General features: G+C 43.7%; 1 protein-coding gene and 1 pseudogene across 1 annotated transcript in view; one reads left to right on the forward strand and one right to left on the reverse strand.

Moving 5' to 3' along the window:
* Window positions 1–2,559: 2,559 nt before the first annotated feature.
* EEFSEC (eukaryotic elongation factor, selenocysteine-tRNA specific) overlaps window positions 2,560–18,130 on the forward strand; it is a 128,407-nt gene continuing 112,836 nt past the window's right edge. The window contains exon 1 of the mRNA XM_069968735.1: window positions 2,560–2,866. Coding sequence (XP_069824836.1) covers window positions 2,572–2,866 — 295 coding nt within the window. The 5' untranslated portion in view covers window positions 2,560–2,571. The remainder of the gene's footprint in view (window positions 2,867–18,130) is intronic.
* On the reverse strand, window positions 5,079–11,566 carry LOC138789147 (hydroxyacyl-coenzyme A dehydrogenase, mitochondrial-like; annotated as a pseudogene).

Consider the following 18,130-nt stretch of genomic DNA (forward strand, 5'->3'; position numbering starts at 1 on the left):
TTCTTGTGTATTCCGTGTGCATTGCACGCAGAAATGTGGGAGGGAGACACACATAATGTGTTGCAAAGTTGTCTTATGAAAATCAAAGCCCCACTGATTTCTATAGGATTCCACAGAAAAAAAGGAAAAAAATTGGCAGCACATCTATGACTCTGTTAACGCTGCAGGTTGCACGCTGCTTTTGGCTTAAGTACAGAAGGTGCAACAGCAACCCACAGGTGCAAGGGCTTACCGTATATACTCCTCCCAGTGTACACACAGTAAACACCTGCTCTGTATATATTAAAAAGTGAGGATCTTAGCAAACTATTTGATCAAACAGAGTGTACCATGTCACCAACGTTAAAGTGACTGTACCACCAGGCCCAGGCTGAAGCACTGGAGGCAGGACGACCCACCCTTAGTGGGAAGAAACTCCAGCCCCTCCATGACGTGACTCCATTAGAATCAATGGAACCCTATGATAGAGGGGCTAGGGTTTCCTCCCACTAAGGGTGGGTCAGCCCGCCTCCAGTGCTTCAGCCTGGGCCTGGTGGTACAGTCACTTTAAGGTGTCCTCAGAGACATGGTCCCTACTCTAGCATTTTCACACTAGCAATGTAGCAATAGCCTCCCCTGGGCTGAATAAGCCTACAACCGGGCAGATAGGAGCTAAATAATCTATAGCACCCTTGGGACATGGGTGGAGTGCGGGTCAACAGAAGGTAGCCCCCCCCCCCCCCTCACACACACACACACACACACACACACACACACACACACACATACACGTTCAACAGAAAAAAAGGAAAAAAATTGGCAGCACATCTATGACTTTTTAATATCTACAGAGCAGGTGTTTACCCTGTGTAAGCTGGGAGGAGTATATACGGTAAGCCCTTGCACCTGTGGGCTGCTGTTGCACCTTCTGTTTTTTTTTGTATGTACTTTAGCCACAAGCAGCATGCAATCTGCAGTGTGAAAAGAGTCATAGATGTGCTGCCAATTTTTTTCCTGTTGAATGTGGGGTGTGTGGCTACCTCCTGTTGGCCTTCAGCGCTGAAATTCCACTGCCTTTGCTCCTTGTGAACTGGCCCTTAGGGTGCCTTTACACAGAGAGATTTATCTGACAGATTTTTGAAGCCAGAGCCAGGAACAGACTATAAACAGAGAACAGGTTATAAAGGCAAGACTGGGATCTATCCTCCTTTCAAATCCATTCCCGGCATCGGCTTCAAACCAATCACAGCTTGAGGTAGGGGTTATAAGCAACTTAATGCTTACAACTGGTTGAACTTAACTGGTTTCAGACATTTATTTAGATTTGTAATTTACTTCTATTTAAAAATCACAAGTCTTCCCATACTTATCAGCTGCTGTATGTCCTGCAGAAAATGCTGTTTTCTTTTCAGTCTGACACAGCGCTCCCCTTTAATTCTTTCTTGTATGCAAATAAGTGGCAGTTACCCAGAGGGGGGGGGGGGGGGGGGGGGCGATGTCTATCCTCTATTGCTTATTTCAGCACAAGGCTGCAACATGTAAAAAAAAAGTGAAAGGATTTGCATATTTTCACAATGCATTGTATTAGGGTATGTGCACACAACGGAACCCGGGCGGTTCACCCACCGCGTATTCCGCATCTCGCCTCCGGTCGCATCTCTACCTGTGCCATAGAGTCAACACGTTCATTCTTTGGGCAGATGGTGGAATCTATCTGACCATAGAATGAAGTCTATGGCACTGGCGGAGAGTGAAGCGGGAGCGCGCGAGGATGAGCCGCAGAATCTGCGCAAGTGCTCTGTGTGTTTTCCTTAGGGTGGGTTCACACTGAGGAATTCTTGCGGATAAATTCTGCAGAACTCATCGCCTGTACGCACACGGGCGCGCCTTTCTGCCAGCTCCATAGGCACCATTCTATGGGCCGGCTGATTCCGCATTCCGCCGAAAGAATTGACACCTAAATTCTTTCGGCGGAATGCGGAATCAGCTGGCCCATAGAATGGTGTCTATGGAGCCGGAGGAAAGGTGCGGGGCCGTTCACGCGTACAGGCAACAGAATTCCGCGGCATTTATCCTTGAGAATTCCTCAGTGTGAACCCACCCTCAGTGTGCACATACCCTCATATAGGCCTAAAACCTGGGGTGGGATTTAGCCACTTCTCTCTGCTTCATGTAATCAGGTGATTAAAATCACTGAAACAGGGAGAAACAGTGATCCTTAACCATTATTGTAAGTCCAGACTGTCCAGTGTTTCCCCACCCCTGACCCCCACTTTATGACTGGCATTAATTCAGTGAGTAACTGCAGGAGCCATAATAGGAACTAGTTTTTACAATATGAATACCACCCATGCCAGAAATTGTTGATTTTTACAGCATTTTTCATTTTACCGTAATGATTTAATGGACAAGATTCCTTCTGTCTAACAAGGTTTATGATGGAAATATTAGAGGTGAATTATTATAGATGATGTGAAGAGCAATGTTCCTTTTTTGTCTGTCGGAACTAATGTGCTTTGTATCTTGCTTCCAACCGGAGACGTTTTGTAGCGCACAACGCGGAAGCAGAGCGTTTCACACTGGAACGCATGCATGGTAGCTAGTACCATGGCTGCAGTTGGGGAGACACTGAACTTTAATGTCGGGGTGCTGGGGCACATTGACAGCGGGAAGACGTCTCTGGCCAAGGCGCTCAGCACCACGGCCTCCACTGCCGCCTTTGACAAGAACCCACAGAGCCGGGAGCGGGGCATAACGCTGGACCTGGGCTTCTCCTCGTTCACCGTGCCTCTGCCGGAGCACCTGGGTCACACCGGCTACAGGAGACTGCAGTTCACCCTGGTGGACTGCCCGGGCCATGCCTCCCTCATCAGGACAATCATAGGGGGTGAGTGTCTGCATCACAGCTGCTGGGGAGGATGAGGGTGGTAGTCATATCTGGGGTTCCATCTTATATCTCTATTGCAGAGCTTTCTGCTTGCTGTCAGTGAATGGCAGCTTTCCTATTTACATCCAGCACCTGCCCTCACCTGCCGCTTCTCACAGGGGAGGGTTTGTTACAGTTGTATACAGTCTACACAAAGCTGTAACAAGCCCTCAGAGAGATATATGATCAGCTGAGGATAGGCTATAGGCAGAAATGTATGCCAAACCTGGCAGCTCTTTCAGATTCAGTTTGCATTCTAATCCTTCTTTAAGACATGCACATTTTATGGTAGATATGTAGTGCATCATAATGTTGGGTGGCTCTGTCACTAAAAACAAAACTTTTGATAAGTCACACAGATGTGTGAAAAGTTTTGATTGGTTAGAGTGTTCAGAATCACTCTGTGGGTATAGCCAGGAGAAGTGCACGGCTAAGGGTCCATTTACACAGAAAGATTATCTGCCAAAGATTTGAAGCCAAAGCCAGGAACAGACTATAAAAGATCAGGTCATAAAGGAAAGCCTGAGATTTTTCCTCTTTTCAAATCCACTCCTGGCTTTGGCTTCAGATCTTTGGCAAATAATCTGTCGGATAATCTTTCTGTGTAAATGGACCCTAAACACTTAGTGTCACTGTCATTAAATTTTTTTTTCCGGAAGTCAATAGTACAGGTGATTTTAAGAAACTTTGTATTTGGGTTTATTAGCCAAAAAATGAATTTTTATCATGAAAAACCAGTTTGAAGCTCTCCCCCCTGTCTTCATGGTTCTCCTATGCAGAGAGGGATCGCCTGGACTACTGATTTCTGCAAAAAAAATAATAAAATGACAGTGACTCTTTAAAGTGACTGTACCACCAGGCCCAGGCTGAAGCACTGGAGACGGGCCGACCCACCCTTAGTGGGAGAAAACCCTAGCCCCTCTATGATAGGGTTCCATTGATTCTAATGGAGTCACATCATAGAGGGGCTGGGGTTTCTTCCCACTAAAGGTGGGTCGGCCCGCCTCCAGTGCTTCAGCCTGGGCCTGGTGGTACAGTCACTTTAACTACCTAGCCTGCTTTTGTCCCATCTTGTTGCAAGAATTGGTTTCTTTTATAAATCTGTGGAGCCTGACTCCTACAATGAGAGAGTAGTGGTCTGTGCACATTTCTCTTGGTTAGTGACCGATGTGGTTTCCGAACACCCAAACTCTGATTGATAAAACAGTTTAACTTGTTTGTGTGAAATAAACCCAAGAAGTCTAACAGCATCAGACTGTGGTATTTGAAGTTTCAGGCATTTATTGTGCACTTAGTATCGAACAACGTTTTGGCCACTGGTGGCCTTTGCCACGTATACATGAACCATGGTAAAGGTTTATGTATCCTTGACAAAGGCTGCCTGTGGCCGAAACGTCGTATGATACTAAGTGCGCAATAAATGCCTGAAACTTCAAATACCACAGCCTAATGCTGTTGGACTTCTTGGGCTTCTGTAAGGCTGCATACAAATGTCCATAAATTTTGCGGACCTTACGGACGTGAAGGCCTGTCATGGAGAGTTTCCCCGCTCAGCATGATGTATGAATATTATGCTGGCAACGGGAAAAATGTTTGAATCTCCACAGTAATTCTAACAGTGTCTCTTCTGCCGGCTTGATAGCAATCAATGACAGGCATTCACCATCCGCAAGGTCTGAAAAACTTCCTCTTAAGTCATTACGAAGCGATTATCATCTGCATTCGGCTAATAATCGTCTCGTGTAATAGAAGACAATGATCAGCTTACATGCACGACGTCTGCTGATCATTGTCTTTCAAAATGCTGAAATGGCAACGATCAGGATAGCAGCGATCTGCTGTCGTTGCTCTGTGTAATAGGAGCGGTGGCTGCAGACTGCCGCTATCTTCTATGGGCTGCCCGGATGATCTAGTGATCACACGGGCAGCCCCCTGGCTCTTAACCACTCGCTGTCGACGCATGTAATAGCACCAGCAGGGAACGAGGAGCAAGCGAGCTCTGAGCTGACAGGTTGGTGCTCGTTTGCTCCTCTAAATCGCCCCATGCAATAGGAGCTTACGGCACTAGAGTTTCGACAACTAATGTGCTGAGAAAAAGTTATGATGTCATAGCAGTCATGTAGCAAGCAAGAGAGACTATAAAAATATATATTTGCAGTGCAGCAAAAGGAATTTATCTGTATTTGTAAAATCCTTCTTCTGTCTTCTTGCCCAGTTTCTTGTCAGCAACTAGTTTGAGTATTGGTGTGTTTACACAGACAGATTGACAGATTTTTGAAGCCAAAGCCAGGAATGGATTTGAAAATGGGAAAAGCCTCAATCTTTTCTTTTATTACCTGTTCTCTGTTTATAGTCTGTTTCTGGTTTCGATAATCTGTCTGTGTAAACACACCATAATTCACTGGGGGCAATAAGGATTTCCAGGCTCCATCTTGTACCAATGCTGTATTTATTAGGGTCAAGACCAACATAATCCAGAAGGACCCATTGGGTAACAGTCTCCCATATTCATGGCAATATCAATGTCTTCCTTACATACATGACCTCTTTATAAAGATGGACGTATTCCATTAAGTAGGGCGCCAGAATGTGGTTAACAACAAAGCCAGGGTGTCCTTAGGGTGCCTTTACACAGAGAGATTTATCTGACAGATTTTTGAAGCCAAAGCAAGAAACAGACTATAAACAGAGATCAGGTCATAAAGGCAAGACTGGGATCTATCCTCTTTTCAAATCCATTCCTGGCTTTGGCTTCCAAAATCTGTCAGATAAATCTCTGTGTAAAGACATCATTACATGACGCAGGAGTCTTTTGAAGTGCTTTACTGAAATCCATGAGAGAATCAAACATCCTTTGGCCGACCATTGGTGTCTTAAAATGACTGTACCACCAGGCCCAGGCTGAAGCACTGGACGCAGGCCGACCCAACCCAGTGGGAAGAAACCCACTTTGGGTGGTACAGTCACTTTAATAACCTTGACCAGCTTCACCTTTGGGACGGGATTAAAGAAGTGCAGCCCTCCGTCCTGCCTTGTTGTGCAGTTGGCTATGTTTGTTATTGGCAGTGAAGAAGTGTTACTGGCAAATATGATATGTGCATGTGTGCGTTATGGTACAGATTTATCCAGTTCTCAACAATAGTTTCCACCACTAAATTGGGTCTGTGCTAGTGCTGAAGTTTGTAAGAATACTACAGTGTGTCCAGTTGCTGCTACCACCTGTGCTATCCTGGATCCCATGAGGCCTCCTCCGTCTACCGTTACATGCTTGGTGGCGGTGCTAGATCACATGTATCTTGCAAGGGCCTGCCGACTTGCGGAGGCGATGTCTGCGAGTAGAACTGGAAGTTGAAAGACTGTTGTATTGCACTTTTTGTAAACTGTGCATTTTGGTAAAATTATTACAATTAAAAAGTACAATTGGTCCAGCCAATAAATAAAAATAAAAAAAACAAGCCATCATGCAACTGTCAGTGGAAAACTAAAAGTTTTAGCAAATTAATGAACTTACAGAACATTTGGTTGAAGTAGACCAATGGCTGTATCCATGTTTTCCAGGCAGCCCAAGGATTCATACATTTTTTTTCCAGGCAGCGGGGTTACTGTTAGTTAGCTCATCTCTACTTATAGTGCCTATGTCCATGAGGCTTGTTATATAGCACCTAACTAAATGCTGTTAAAACACATATACACACACACACACACACACACACATATATATATGTACATATTTACAGAAAATTAATGATAGAAAAAAAAATATGAGAAGATTAAAAACCAATTAGAAAAAAAAGTAGGTTTCAGTATGTTGATCAAATAAATAAATAATAATAATAATAAAGAAATCAAGTTGACAGTGTGAGGGGTTAAATGGCTCAAAAATCAATTCAATAAAGAAGTAATAGCCCCTGGTGTTCAGAGTGTATAGCAAAATACTAGTCCACCTAATTAGTTGAATGTCCTAAAACGTAATGTTAATGGGGCCTAAAATGTAATACTTAAAAAAAATAAAAATAAAAAAACAACAACAAAAAATATTGTAAGATGATAAAATGGCTGCAAGCGATTATCTTTATTTTAATTTTTTTTCCCATGGAAACAAAGTGAGGAGACAATGGCCCATTCTGTGAGGAAGCAAGTCTCTCCTGAGTGGGAGCAGGTCACAGTGACAAATCAATGAATCCTTCTTCGGGACTCCTTCCCTCCTTTGTTTTTCCTGCATGTCATGAATTTAATCAGCCTCAGCCATCGTGTTTCACTATTATTTTTTTCCCAGTTTGTTCTTTCTGCCAACAGCAGTTTAAATGGCCGCAGAAGGAGATGTGAATAGCCAGCACACAGAATGAGTGTCCCCATGTATTGCCCATTGTTGCGTCAGTTCACTCTTAATTTACTCTAATTGTAGCAGAAGAATGAGCCAGAACCTTCTGGATCTAGTTTTAAGGGATCTGGCAGGGTGCGTTTACCCATTTTTCTTTACTATCCATTTCTGCAGATTTAATGATGTGTACTTTAGAGCACTATAAAATCTGATAACAAGGAACCTGATTCAGGGGTTATTTTACCTACTTTGGTTGGTGGTATACCTTTTTCTTGTAAAAGCTCAGTTTAGGGTGCCTTCAGACGTAGCGTATCCCAGCGAATTTCAGTCTGCGGGTTTCGCTGTGAAATTTGCTGCTGTACTGATTTCTTTTAAAGTATATGGCACTCCATTCTTGCAGTGGATTTTCATTTTTCTCAAAGAATGTAGTACCATAGCCTTGTAAAAGTTAAAGTTGCTGCAGGTCCCGCTCCTGGACCAGGTCCCTGGACGAAGATATTGGCGCTGGAAGGTGAGCGTGCGCTGTATGCTAATTACCTGAGATGAGTCTGATGCCCCTAGAGAATGACTGGAGCCGTCATTCTCTATGGGCGTCGGACTCATCTCTGGAGCGCACGCGCAGGTTTGCTGACAGCGATATCTCCATCCCAGGACCGGGTCCAAGAGCGGGACTTGCAGCAAAGGTTAAGTATCCGGGGCTCCACCCGGGGGGTCGGGTGGGCTCTGCGCCGAAATGCCGGGTGACAAAAGAGAGAAATAACAAACAGATCATGTTTACCCGTTCACGCTCCCCCTTGCTTCTCCATGTCCCCTGCTCCGTGATGGCCCGCTCAACCAATCTTTGTGCCTGTCCTGCTGCCACCAGTGATTGAACAAGTGGGCCCTCACTGAGCAGGGGACATGGAAAAGCAAGGGGGAGTGCGGACAGGTAATCATGATCTGTTATTTTTAACTTCACAGCAGCTAAATAGTTAAAGATAATCTGTCACTAGGTTTTTTCTGCCTTAAATGAGGGCAGCTAGTGACAGAAATGCTGAACAGATCAGTGTATTACTTACATCCTTTTGTTTGGCCATTCTCCTAATATGTAGGAGAATAGGATTCTTGCCACACCCCTCCCCCACCCTCCAGCTCCTGATTTACAGGTGACTGCCTATATACAGCATGGATAGATAACTGCCAATCAGCAGCTGGTGGGTGGAGTCTTCTGCTTTTCATGAATAATGAGGACTACTGGGCTCACAGACATAATGGAGAGGACTACTTATTGTCCATGTTATTAAGGAGGGTATCTCTGGATCAGCTGCACAGAACAATGTAAGTGATACATCATATGGTTCAGCTTCTCTGTCACTTCTTTATGCTATCCTTAGATAGGACAGCATAAACCACTGACAGAGTCTTTTTAACTTTCACAAAGCTATGACACTATATTTTCACAGCAAAGTTGAAATCTGCTGCGAAAATGGAGTGCCATAGACTTTAATAGTAGTCAGTATTGCAGCGGATTTCACTGTGAGAAACTCCCAGTGTGAAATTTGCTGCAATACGGTACGTGTGAACTTACACTTAATAGCTGCGATCACAGAGCAAAAGTGCCAGCTGCCACCCTGAACAGCGCTTCTGCTGCTGGTTGCATGGTGCTTGTTTGGAAAGCTGCTGCTCTGTAGTTCCAGCTAATAAGTAGGGGTTCTTAACAAAAACTATGCTACCAACAACGTTAACGTGTACCAAATCTTTCAGACAACATCCTTTGGATAGGCCATCCATCTTATGGTCCCAGAAAACCCATTTAAAGGCAGAAAGGGTACGCTGTGAAATTGCAGATAGGTATGTTGTCTTTCCTGATGTAAGTGAGGTACAGAAACTCCCAGAAGTGCCATAGACTGCAGTGTTGTGCAGTAACAATGCAGTCTGTGGCACTTTCAGGAGTTCCCGTACCCTACCTGCCAGCATTTTCACATTGTATCCTGCAGCGCCGTCAAAGTGATAAGATCCCTTTAAGTAATATGGTCTTTACCAGGTGTATGTTACCCTCAGATAGGGCCTTATAAACCTGATGACAAATTGCCTTCAAATTCAAGAACATTAAAGGGGTTTTCCCTAGATCAAAGGTAATCCCATGTGTACATAATAGGGAATAGATTGGGATCAACAATCATATCCCGTGAATGGAAGTCAGTTCTTATTTGAATTCATAAAACAGCAGCGGTGTGTTTGTTCAGCCAGTGTTCCATTCACACTCTATGGGGCTTCTTAATATTGCTGAGTTCATTGCTTAGCAATGTTCAGAAACTCATAGAGAATGAATGGATCACTGTCCATGCATGCAATCATTCCTTCAGAGGAGGATTCACCATTCAGAATTGATGGGGGCTCCAGTAAAGACCCTATCACGCCAAGCGAAACATTGGCTGCTTTCAGCCGATAATCACTTGGTGTAATAGCTACAGTTAAAAGGCAATGACCAGCTGTCATGCAAGATGTTGACTAATCCTTGTCTTTCACCTTGAGTAACACAAGCGGCGGCAGCAGATCGCCGCCATCCCGTATGTGCAAACCCCCTCCTCGTATGCGCTCTGACCCACTTGCTCTGTGAGTGTAGCACTGAACTGACCGGTCGGCGCTTGCTTGTTCCTCACCATCGGCCTGTGTAATAGGGGCTTAAGAGCCTCTGAATTGGGGCCCTGTCACCAGGTTTGAGCTGCCATCAGACCAAAATGTTTCCCTTACAATAATCACTGATAACAGCCAAAAAACACAAACCAAACATTTTATGAAGACGTAGGGATAAGCGTTTTTTGTTCTATAATGTATGCAAAACAAGAATAAAAATAAATACATAAATTTTCATCCCCTGCCCATTCACTGGCAGCATGCAGAAATATTGAAAGCCATGAGAAATTGATCTTTTCACTGTACAATGAATAATCTGTAGTTTCCTTAACATCAGAATACCCCTTTAAGACTCTCATTTTCCCAAACAAGCTAGACATAATGTTATATCACGGCTTGATGCCAGCGGCCACCATCGCTTAGTAAGCAATGCTCAGCTGTTTCCGCCAACTCTTTAGGTAATTTGCTGGTAAAGTAACCACCCCAGGCCCCTCGGCCGAGGTCTCCAGTGATTTCTGCTCTTAGACATGTCTCTGCTGCCTGCAACAAATTAAGATTTAAAGGGAATAAAGGACGACTAAAATCAATGCCCTTGGTGATCTAATCTATCATATCTCCTGCCGACTGCCTATTCACCGGCGCAGCTACTTTTTGGCTGAGGATCAGAGAAGTCCCTTGATTAGGGCAAATGTCTTAGGGTAACTTAATTTATTAGAGTTTTTGTTGTGCGTAATTCATGTTTGCCTGTAGGCCGGATGTCTGAGCCTCTCCTTTATCAAATATGTTATATATATATATACACAAGATAGACTGTATGCCATTCTTCATATAAGTTATACTTTACAGAATTATAAAAATGGATTCCATTTTACATTTATACTTAAAGACAACTGGCTTTTAAGATGTTCTCTGTCTCCAGATTCTTCAGAGGCCTAAGAATGAGCACAGTACGGTGGACACGGATCAGCCCCAGATTGATAGTGTATATGCCAGCTGACACCCCCTATTACACCTAACCTCCACTCCACTGTGTGCTACCTTTAGCCCATGGATGGGGAACCTTTGGCTTCTAACTGTTGCAAATACTTAGCTTTGCCTGTCCAGGCATGATGGGACTTAATTTTGTAATAGCTGGGAGACCGGAGGTTCCCTATTCCTGGTCCTTCCTCCTCTAAAGGTTCCCCATCCCTGCTTTACATCAAGGAGACTGGAAGACATGTTACCTAATAGATTAATTTTCTTTAGGGTACAAACACAGGGTGGATCCGCAGCGGATTTCTCGCTGCAAATTCGCAGCAAAATCTGCTGCGGATCCATTGCCTGTAGATTCTATGAGAAGACATACTCGCAGCGGGATTGACATCTCGCTGCTAGTATGTAAGTAGACCGCCCCGTTAACCCCCCGAAGGCCAGAGCATACTGTTCCTGCTCCACGTGTCATCGGAAAATTAACCCTAAAACTGAACTGAGACCTACTGTTCTGTCTGTGATGATTAGAAGGAGTCTGCTGTTAAGTGATCTGTACAGAATTATACCCTTAGATAAATATCACCAGTATAATGACTGTATTACACGGCTCGATATCCTGGGTAAGCAAACGCCATTGACACTCTCTTACATAGTCTTTAATACAGAAAGGGCTGCACGGACAACTTTAGTGATGTCTGTGCTGCCCTTTCTGTATATGTAGAAAATAATAGTTTACTTACGTCTCCAAGCTCCATGGTGTCTTCCTGTTCCCTGCTTACCGCAGTCGTCGCTGAAACCTCTGACGCCGTCTCTGAAGTGACAGACAGCTCAACCGATCACTGGCAAGACTAGAAAAAGTCACGGCCAGTGATTGGCTAAGTAGCCTGTCACTTCAGAGATGGCTGCGGTGAGTGGAGAGGTAAAGTATAACTTTATTATTTCCTATACACTTTAATCAGCCACCAACCGCGCACCTCCTATTACACAGAGAGATATGTGGTCGGTGGCCGATGATTAAACTAAGATCGGCCAATGATCGGCTCCTCAGCTGGACGTTGTCTTTATTACACAGGCGATTATCTTCCCGATTCTGCCTGATTGGGCAGATAATCCCCTGTGGAATGACCTCTTTAAAGGTCACAGAGTACACTCAGTAGTGCTTCACATTCATCCCACTGGGTCGGGTCAGGTCCCGTCTATGGGGCTTGCTGTAAAAAGCATATCACTAAATGCAGCTCAGGCAAGATGCCAACCCCCATAACAATGTCAATTTTTATTTCATTTTTCATACAATCGTAAAATAGAAACATATTAGAAAAAAAAAAAATCAATGCAGTAGATTCCCTTAAAAAAAATCAGTGCAGTAGATTTCCTTTAAGTGAGTCTCTGGTGACAGATTCCCTTTGATATGACTGCAGTCAATGATTTGGATGACACAGCGTTGCCTGCAGATCTAACAAAAAATCGGACATGGATTATTTTGGTGGGGTTTTTAGTTACATATAAATTCTTTGTAAGCCACCTGCCCATAGACAAAGCCCACTACTATGAGCCTAGGAGGGACGCCACACACTCAGTTCTTCATGTTTTCCCTGCAGAGAGTTCACAAATTTTCCATACTCTGCTTTCAGTAAATTAAAAATGTTCTTGCTGTACAGACTTAATAGGTTTAAAACTGAGAGGTTTCTCCGAAGCATCCAGTCTACACAGCTTGGTGTCCGGGTTTGATACAGCAATGCTATGAAGACATATGAACTCATCCAACTTTCTTACAACCCTGAAGGGCAATTCCCCCATGTATTACATCATCTGCTGCTCTATACCTGTATCCTAAGTAGATATGCTTTTCAGAACTGTAGATAATTTTTTTTTTTGCTCCTCATCTTCTTGGTAACACGCATCTAAAGGGTCAAAAGCAGAAGGAATCTCCAGATTTGTAGAGTAAATTCCACAAATAATTGGAGAGTATCGTTTTTATTCCTGTCCCCAAATGATTTCTGTGTGCAGAGTTCACCGTACGTATGTTTCCACTTTCCAGCTAAGATCTCCAAAGGCGCGCTCTATTCTCTGCCTGATACCGTCAATGTTAGAGGTTTTTTTTCTTGAACTCTTGTAAATGCCTGAGGGAGACAAGATTAGGGGCAGCGGGTGTATCCAATGCATCTGTGCGGAGGTATTTAACCAGGTGACGCAATGTTGGAGTAAAACAGACGGAGCCCCAAGATCAAGGGATGAGTAACCTCATTAGTCGGGTTCAGGACCAGGCCAGTATTGGAAGGGGATTATTCAAGACGTTTCCTAATTCCGTAATGTTGTGGGGTCAGGAAAAAGACAAAGCTGCGCAGATCCTGGATGAGGGCCGCAAGGATGGCCAGCCAATGCATGGCCTTTATTTAACACTGATTGTAAGATGCGACACCTCTGCTTTTCAAAGTTTGTGAATTTTTGGTTGTCTTTTTGCTTTAGATAATGTGTGATATTTTTCCAACATTTTGGTGGGTAAAGTGACAAATCAAGATTAAGGGAGGGTTTCAGGTTCTTATTTCAATATAGATTATATAATTTTTTTTTTTTAAAATATATTTTTGTTTTTTCCTCTAGCACAATACTCTGATTTCTCTTCAGTTCCAATAAATCTTTCTTTTCTTTGGAATCACTACATTACAGTAGCCTCCTTTTTAAGAAAGGCCAAATCTTATGACTGTTGACACGTGACAGCTGTTGTTATGATCACATGGTCACGTGATTACCGAGGCCAATGACATGCTCATTGAGCACTGTATACAAGTTAGAAGTGATGAGAGTGCCAGAGTGTCTTGACTGCCCAGCTTTATGAGACCCCAGAATGGTTATGCAATAAAACAACCCTCATTCTATGGTTCTATCTCACATTTCTTTGGTCCATATTTTCAGCCTAAAATAAACTGTGCTTTTCATGCAAGAAACAACTTAAAAATTAAGCTAATTTTCTGCCATTTTTTATTTTTTAACTTTTTGAAATGTTATCAAATAATTTTTAATCCCTATTTTTTGCTATGCAAATTGCGCTCCATCACATGTCTTACGTCTTAAATTAGTCTGCGAAATTTACTAGAGGTGCACACCTATTCGGACATCTAGATTTTTGCCATGATTTACAGTTAGATTTAACCATTTTTATGTGTGGTTTTTGTGCCTTTTTCAGCCCAAAAGAAATGCATGGAAAATTTGGGTCTGAAAAACTCCTAAGGCCTCGTCCACACATCTGTGTGTGAGACTGTAATGCAGGATAAGGTACAGATGTAATGCACGGATGTGCCATCCGCAATCACGCACCTTGCACTTAAGAAGTCCACTGGGTGTTGGTTTAAAAAAAGGACCACGCCACCAGCATTCCCGCATCGGCGCTGCATTACGTTGGCCCTTTTTAATGACACATACCGGTGTGACATATGTAAAAAGATAGATTGGTCCTGTTGGATTTTTCCTTTTGTTGTCGTCAGGTATTGTAGGTAAAGCTAAGTACACAGATCTGCATCCCATAAGCAGAAGACCAGACAAGACCATAGATCACAGCAGTGAGTATTCAGCTTTTTTGTCTATATTGTCGACAACCGCGGATAATAAGTCATTCCAGAAACTGCCTTCTGAAATTGAAAGCTATAAAGCAGTGATCATAGTTGGGGGGCACTTCCTGCAGTTATCTTCTCATTAGCTGAAAAGGCTGACAACAGGTGTCAATAGATTATATTCAGTTGAACAAGAAATGGAGTGGGCACAGGATAGGCTTGGGGTGGGTTCTTGTTAAATTTCCAGTAATATAGTAAATGAAATAGTGAGTTTCCATTATTATTATTATTATTTATTTATTTCTAGAGTGCACTTAATTCCAGAGCACTAATCCATGTATCATGCTTGCCTGCATTATGTATCTTTCAGCACAAGGGGGTGTTGTGCCCCCAGCAATACGACTCCTATCTGGAATATCAGCGGTCAGAAGGTCAGGGACGATTCTTTGACCCTCTTGTCCTGTTAAACCACGTCGATGATACATTGTGCACGAACACCTCTCTCATCTGACATCGCTTGGCTTCCAGATCAGAAGTGTGGATCTGTCCAGACAGCTGCATGGTGGTGATAATGGCTCTTTCAGATCAGTCACCCCTTCACCAGGTCATAGACTTTCCTTCATGACCTTAGCCTTGAAGCCCAATTCCCATAAATTCTATTCAGCCATGCCTGTATATCTGTATAGGTAAGCTGCGTGACAACCAGTGTGGCTGTCTTTAAAGGTCCCAAAGGAGTTGTCACCTATATTTGCCTAGTTATGCACTGATGACAGGGGCCCCTGAATAGACCTTTCACCAGACCCAGCGCATATAATACAGTATATTTGACAGAATTTTGGAGTAATCTCTATACAAATAGAGGATAATTACATTAATAAGGCGGGAAATTAGTGCACGCTGCCCGGGGCCTTGTAGCTGTCAGCGGTGGACTGGAGCGCTGCCCTGGTGCATTGTAGCCAGCTCTGTGTCATCATAGACAAGACTTTACCCTAAACCTGATTCCCCCGACCTCGTGCGGGCCGCAGATGAAATATCAGAAGCTGCTGAAATGTCAGCGACAGTAATTGTTTCCTCCCTTCATGTACATCAGGCCGATCATCAAAGGCCCCAGTGCCAGCAAGGAATTCCCGGGTGGCGACGCAGGGGTCAGGGTGATTGACAGCCAGGAGGTCTCATACTGGATTTCACTATGGACTCTGCCTGGATTTCACTATGGACTATGGAATCAGCTCCTTATGAACTACTGGATCCAGCATGCACCAGATATTACACAGATGTTTTTTAATTGATTTTGTTCAGTCAGCTTTTTATTCTGCTGTTATATTGTGTTAGTATCGGATTACCAGATTTTAAGATTTTTTTGTATATTTTTGTGTACTCTCCAGCATCTTGTCTCAATAGACCAGTGCCCTATAGTTTTCCTGGTGTCACTAGATTTGTAAGTTCGGCACCCCTTCACCAGAGCCTGAGGGTGACATATCTGGGGTTGTCTGGCTCCATCCATGTTGTCTGCTTGCTTGCTCCTCTTGTATCTGGACCTCCGCTTAGCAAACAGCACACACAGAAAACACAATCTTCACAATCATTTATTTGGCTGCTGTTAGGCTGTGTTCATACTAGTTGCATTTTTAGCATTTTGATGGTGCACACTTAGGAGTTTTCATCAAAACGGAAAATGCGTGTAAAAAATTAGGCATAAATGCATAGTGTGGCCCCAGCCATTTTCACAGGAATTAAGTAAAAAAACAAACTAGAAACTGTAAATTGGGGCAGAGGATATGGCTGCATGTGGACATATAGATGACCTCGTTCCATAGTTCTCCTTCTAGAAGGCACAGCAGTCTTTTCTTTCCAGCATAATGCAATATATCTCCATGTTTGGTGCAGATCTATGTGTATAAATGGGACGGCAGCTATGTCGCCAGCCTGTCCTGTCTCCCGGCAGACCCCCTCCCCACCTAACAATGAGCACATTCAGACCCCGGCTTGTGTTTTCAGTTATTAAGAAAACAGTCGCCTGTCTCTGCTCATGACTTTAATCTTTTGGAGTCTGTATCACGGATCAGATGCCTGTTTCCTCTTTCTCTCCTGTCCCGGGTCTAAATTCTGTTGTTTGGTAAAAATTCAGAAAAATTATCCAAAAAGTGTTATCAAGGGGTGAATGGTGGTGGTAACGCTTTCATTGCCGCCTAAGTGTTTGAATGCTTATATAAAGATTTATTTTTTATGTATTGAATTTAGGTTAAAAAGCTGCATAATGTAGTGAAGTGGAGCTGTGCTCTTTATTTTCTATAGGGGGGGTCTAGTTCCAATTTATGGAATATTTTATTTATTCCTCCTTGAAATTATTACACATTAAAAGCTTCTGGACTAGACAAATCTGTATGGACTTGTCTAGAGGCTGCAAGTCGGGCTTGATCCTGTGTTGTCACTGTTGTATGGTCATGTGAGTTGTTTTTTTTTTGGGGGGGGGTCCATATGTAGGAAATGTACAGTCACAATACAGTTACGACAAATGAAATAATTTCTCCTTTTCCATGCTGTTAATGCAAGCTATTCCACTCTATTATCAGCTCTAAACACTACTTTATGTCACATATCTCCAGTACTGAGAACTTCCAGATGCATTTACATCTATAGGTGTACGCGATAGCAGCTCTGAATATGTTGTACTATAGGGTTTATAACTCTTGCAATTTAAAGGCCCCCATACACTCTAGACCAGGGTGCCCTCCAGCTGTTGCAAAACTACAATTCCCATTATGCCTGGACAGCTAAAGCTAAAAGCTCATGGCATACAGTCTTAAGGCCCTATTCCACGGAACGAATGTCGTTCGTATTCGGCCGATATCGGCCGCTACGAACGATAATCATCCCGTGGAATAGAGTGCGACGATCAGCTGACATCGTTCATGTCGGCTGATCGTTGCAGTCGCTTGTTTTTCAACATGTTGAGAAACAAGCGACTGATACAGCAACGATCTGCTGCCGTCGCTCCGTTGAATAGGCAGACGCTGCTGTATCCTATGGGCTGCCTGGACGATCAGCGATCCTCCGAGCAGCCCCCCCCCAGCAACTCCCCGCCGCCCCTCCTGCACTCACCCGCTCGCTGCAGCCGCGCTGAATAGCGGCAGCGAGCGGGGAACGAGGAGAAAATGAGCGCTGAGAGCGCTCGTTTGCTCCTCTTAACGACCGGTGGAATAGGGGCATTAGACACACACATACACACACACATACATTAGTAGGGAGACTGCAACTGCATCCCCCTCCTTTTTTTTCTTTTTTCTTTTTAACTGTTTAAGGCCCATATTACATAACCCGATGAGTGGGGTAAATTAGCTTACAGAGCCTATTAGGTGGCTCAGTGATTGTGTGGGCAGGGCTGCATGTGCATAGGAAGCAATGTCCATCTAGTCCTTCCTTTAATAGGTCTTCAGAGTCAGTATATAGAAAATAATAAAGATTATTATTGACTGAGACTACAGCCGCCACTGATACTTCTAAACCAATCTTTACAATGATAGCCCACTCAGCCAATCGCTGTCCCATTTAGTGGTCACGGTCACTGATTGGCTGAGCAGGCACTGTAAAGTGTCTGTAGCAGCTATAGTCAGCAGGGGACCCAATGAGACAGAAGGGGGAGCGTGGAGAGGCAAGCAGACTACATCCATATTATTTTCTATATACTGACTAAAGTTCCCCTTTAATCAGTTGTCGGTCACATATCACCTATTCCACGGAGCGATATGTGTCTGCCAGCCAATGATTTGT

This window comes from Dendropsophus ebraccatus, chromosome 4, assembly GCF_027789765.1.
Source record: "Dendropsophus ebraccatus isolate aDenEbr1 chromosome 4, aDenEbr1.pat, whole genome shotgun sequence".
Classification (NCBI taxonomy): domain Eukaryota; kingdom Metazoa; phylum Chordata; class Amphibia; order Anura; family Hylidae; genus Dendropsophus; species Dendropsophus ebraccatus.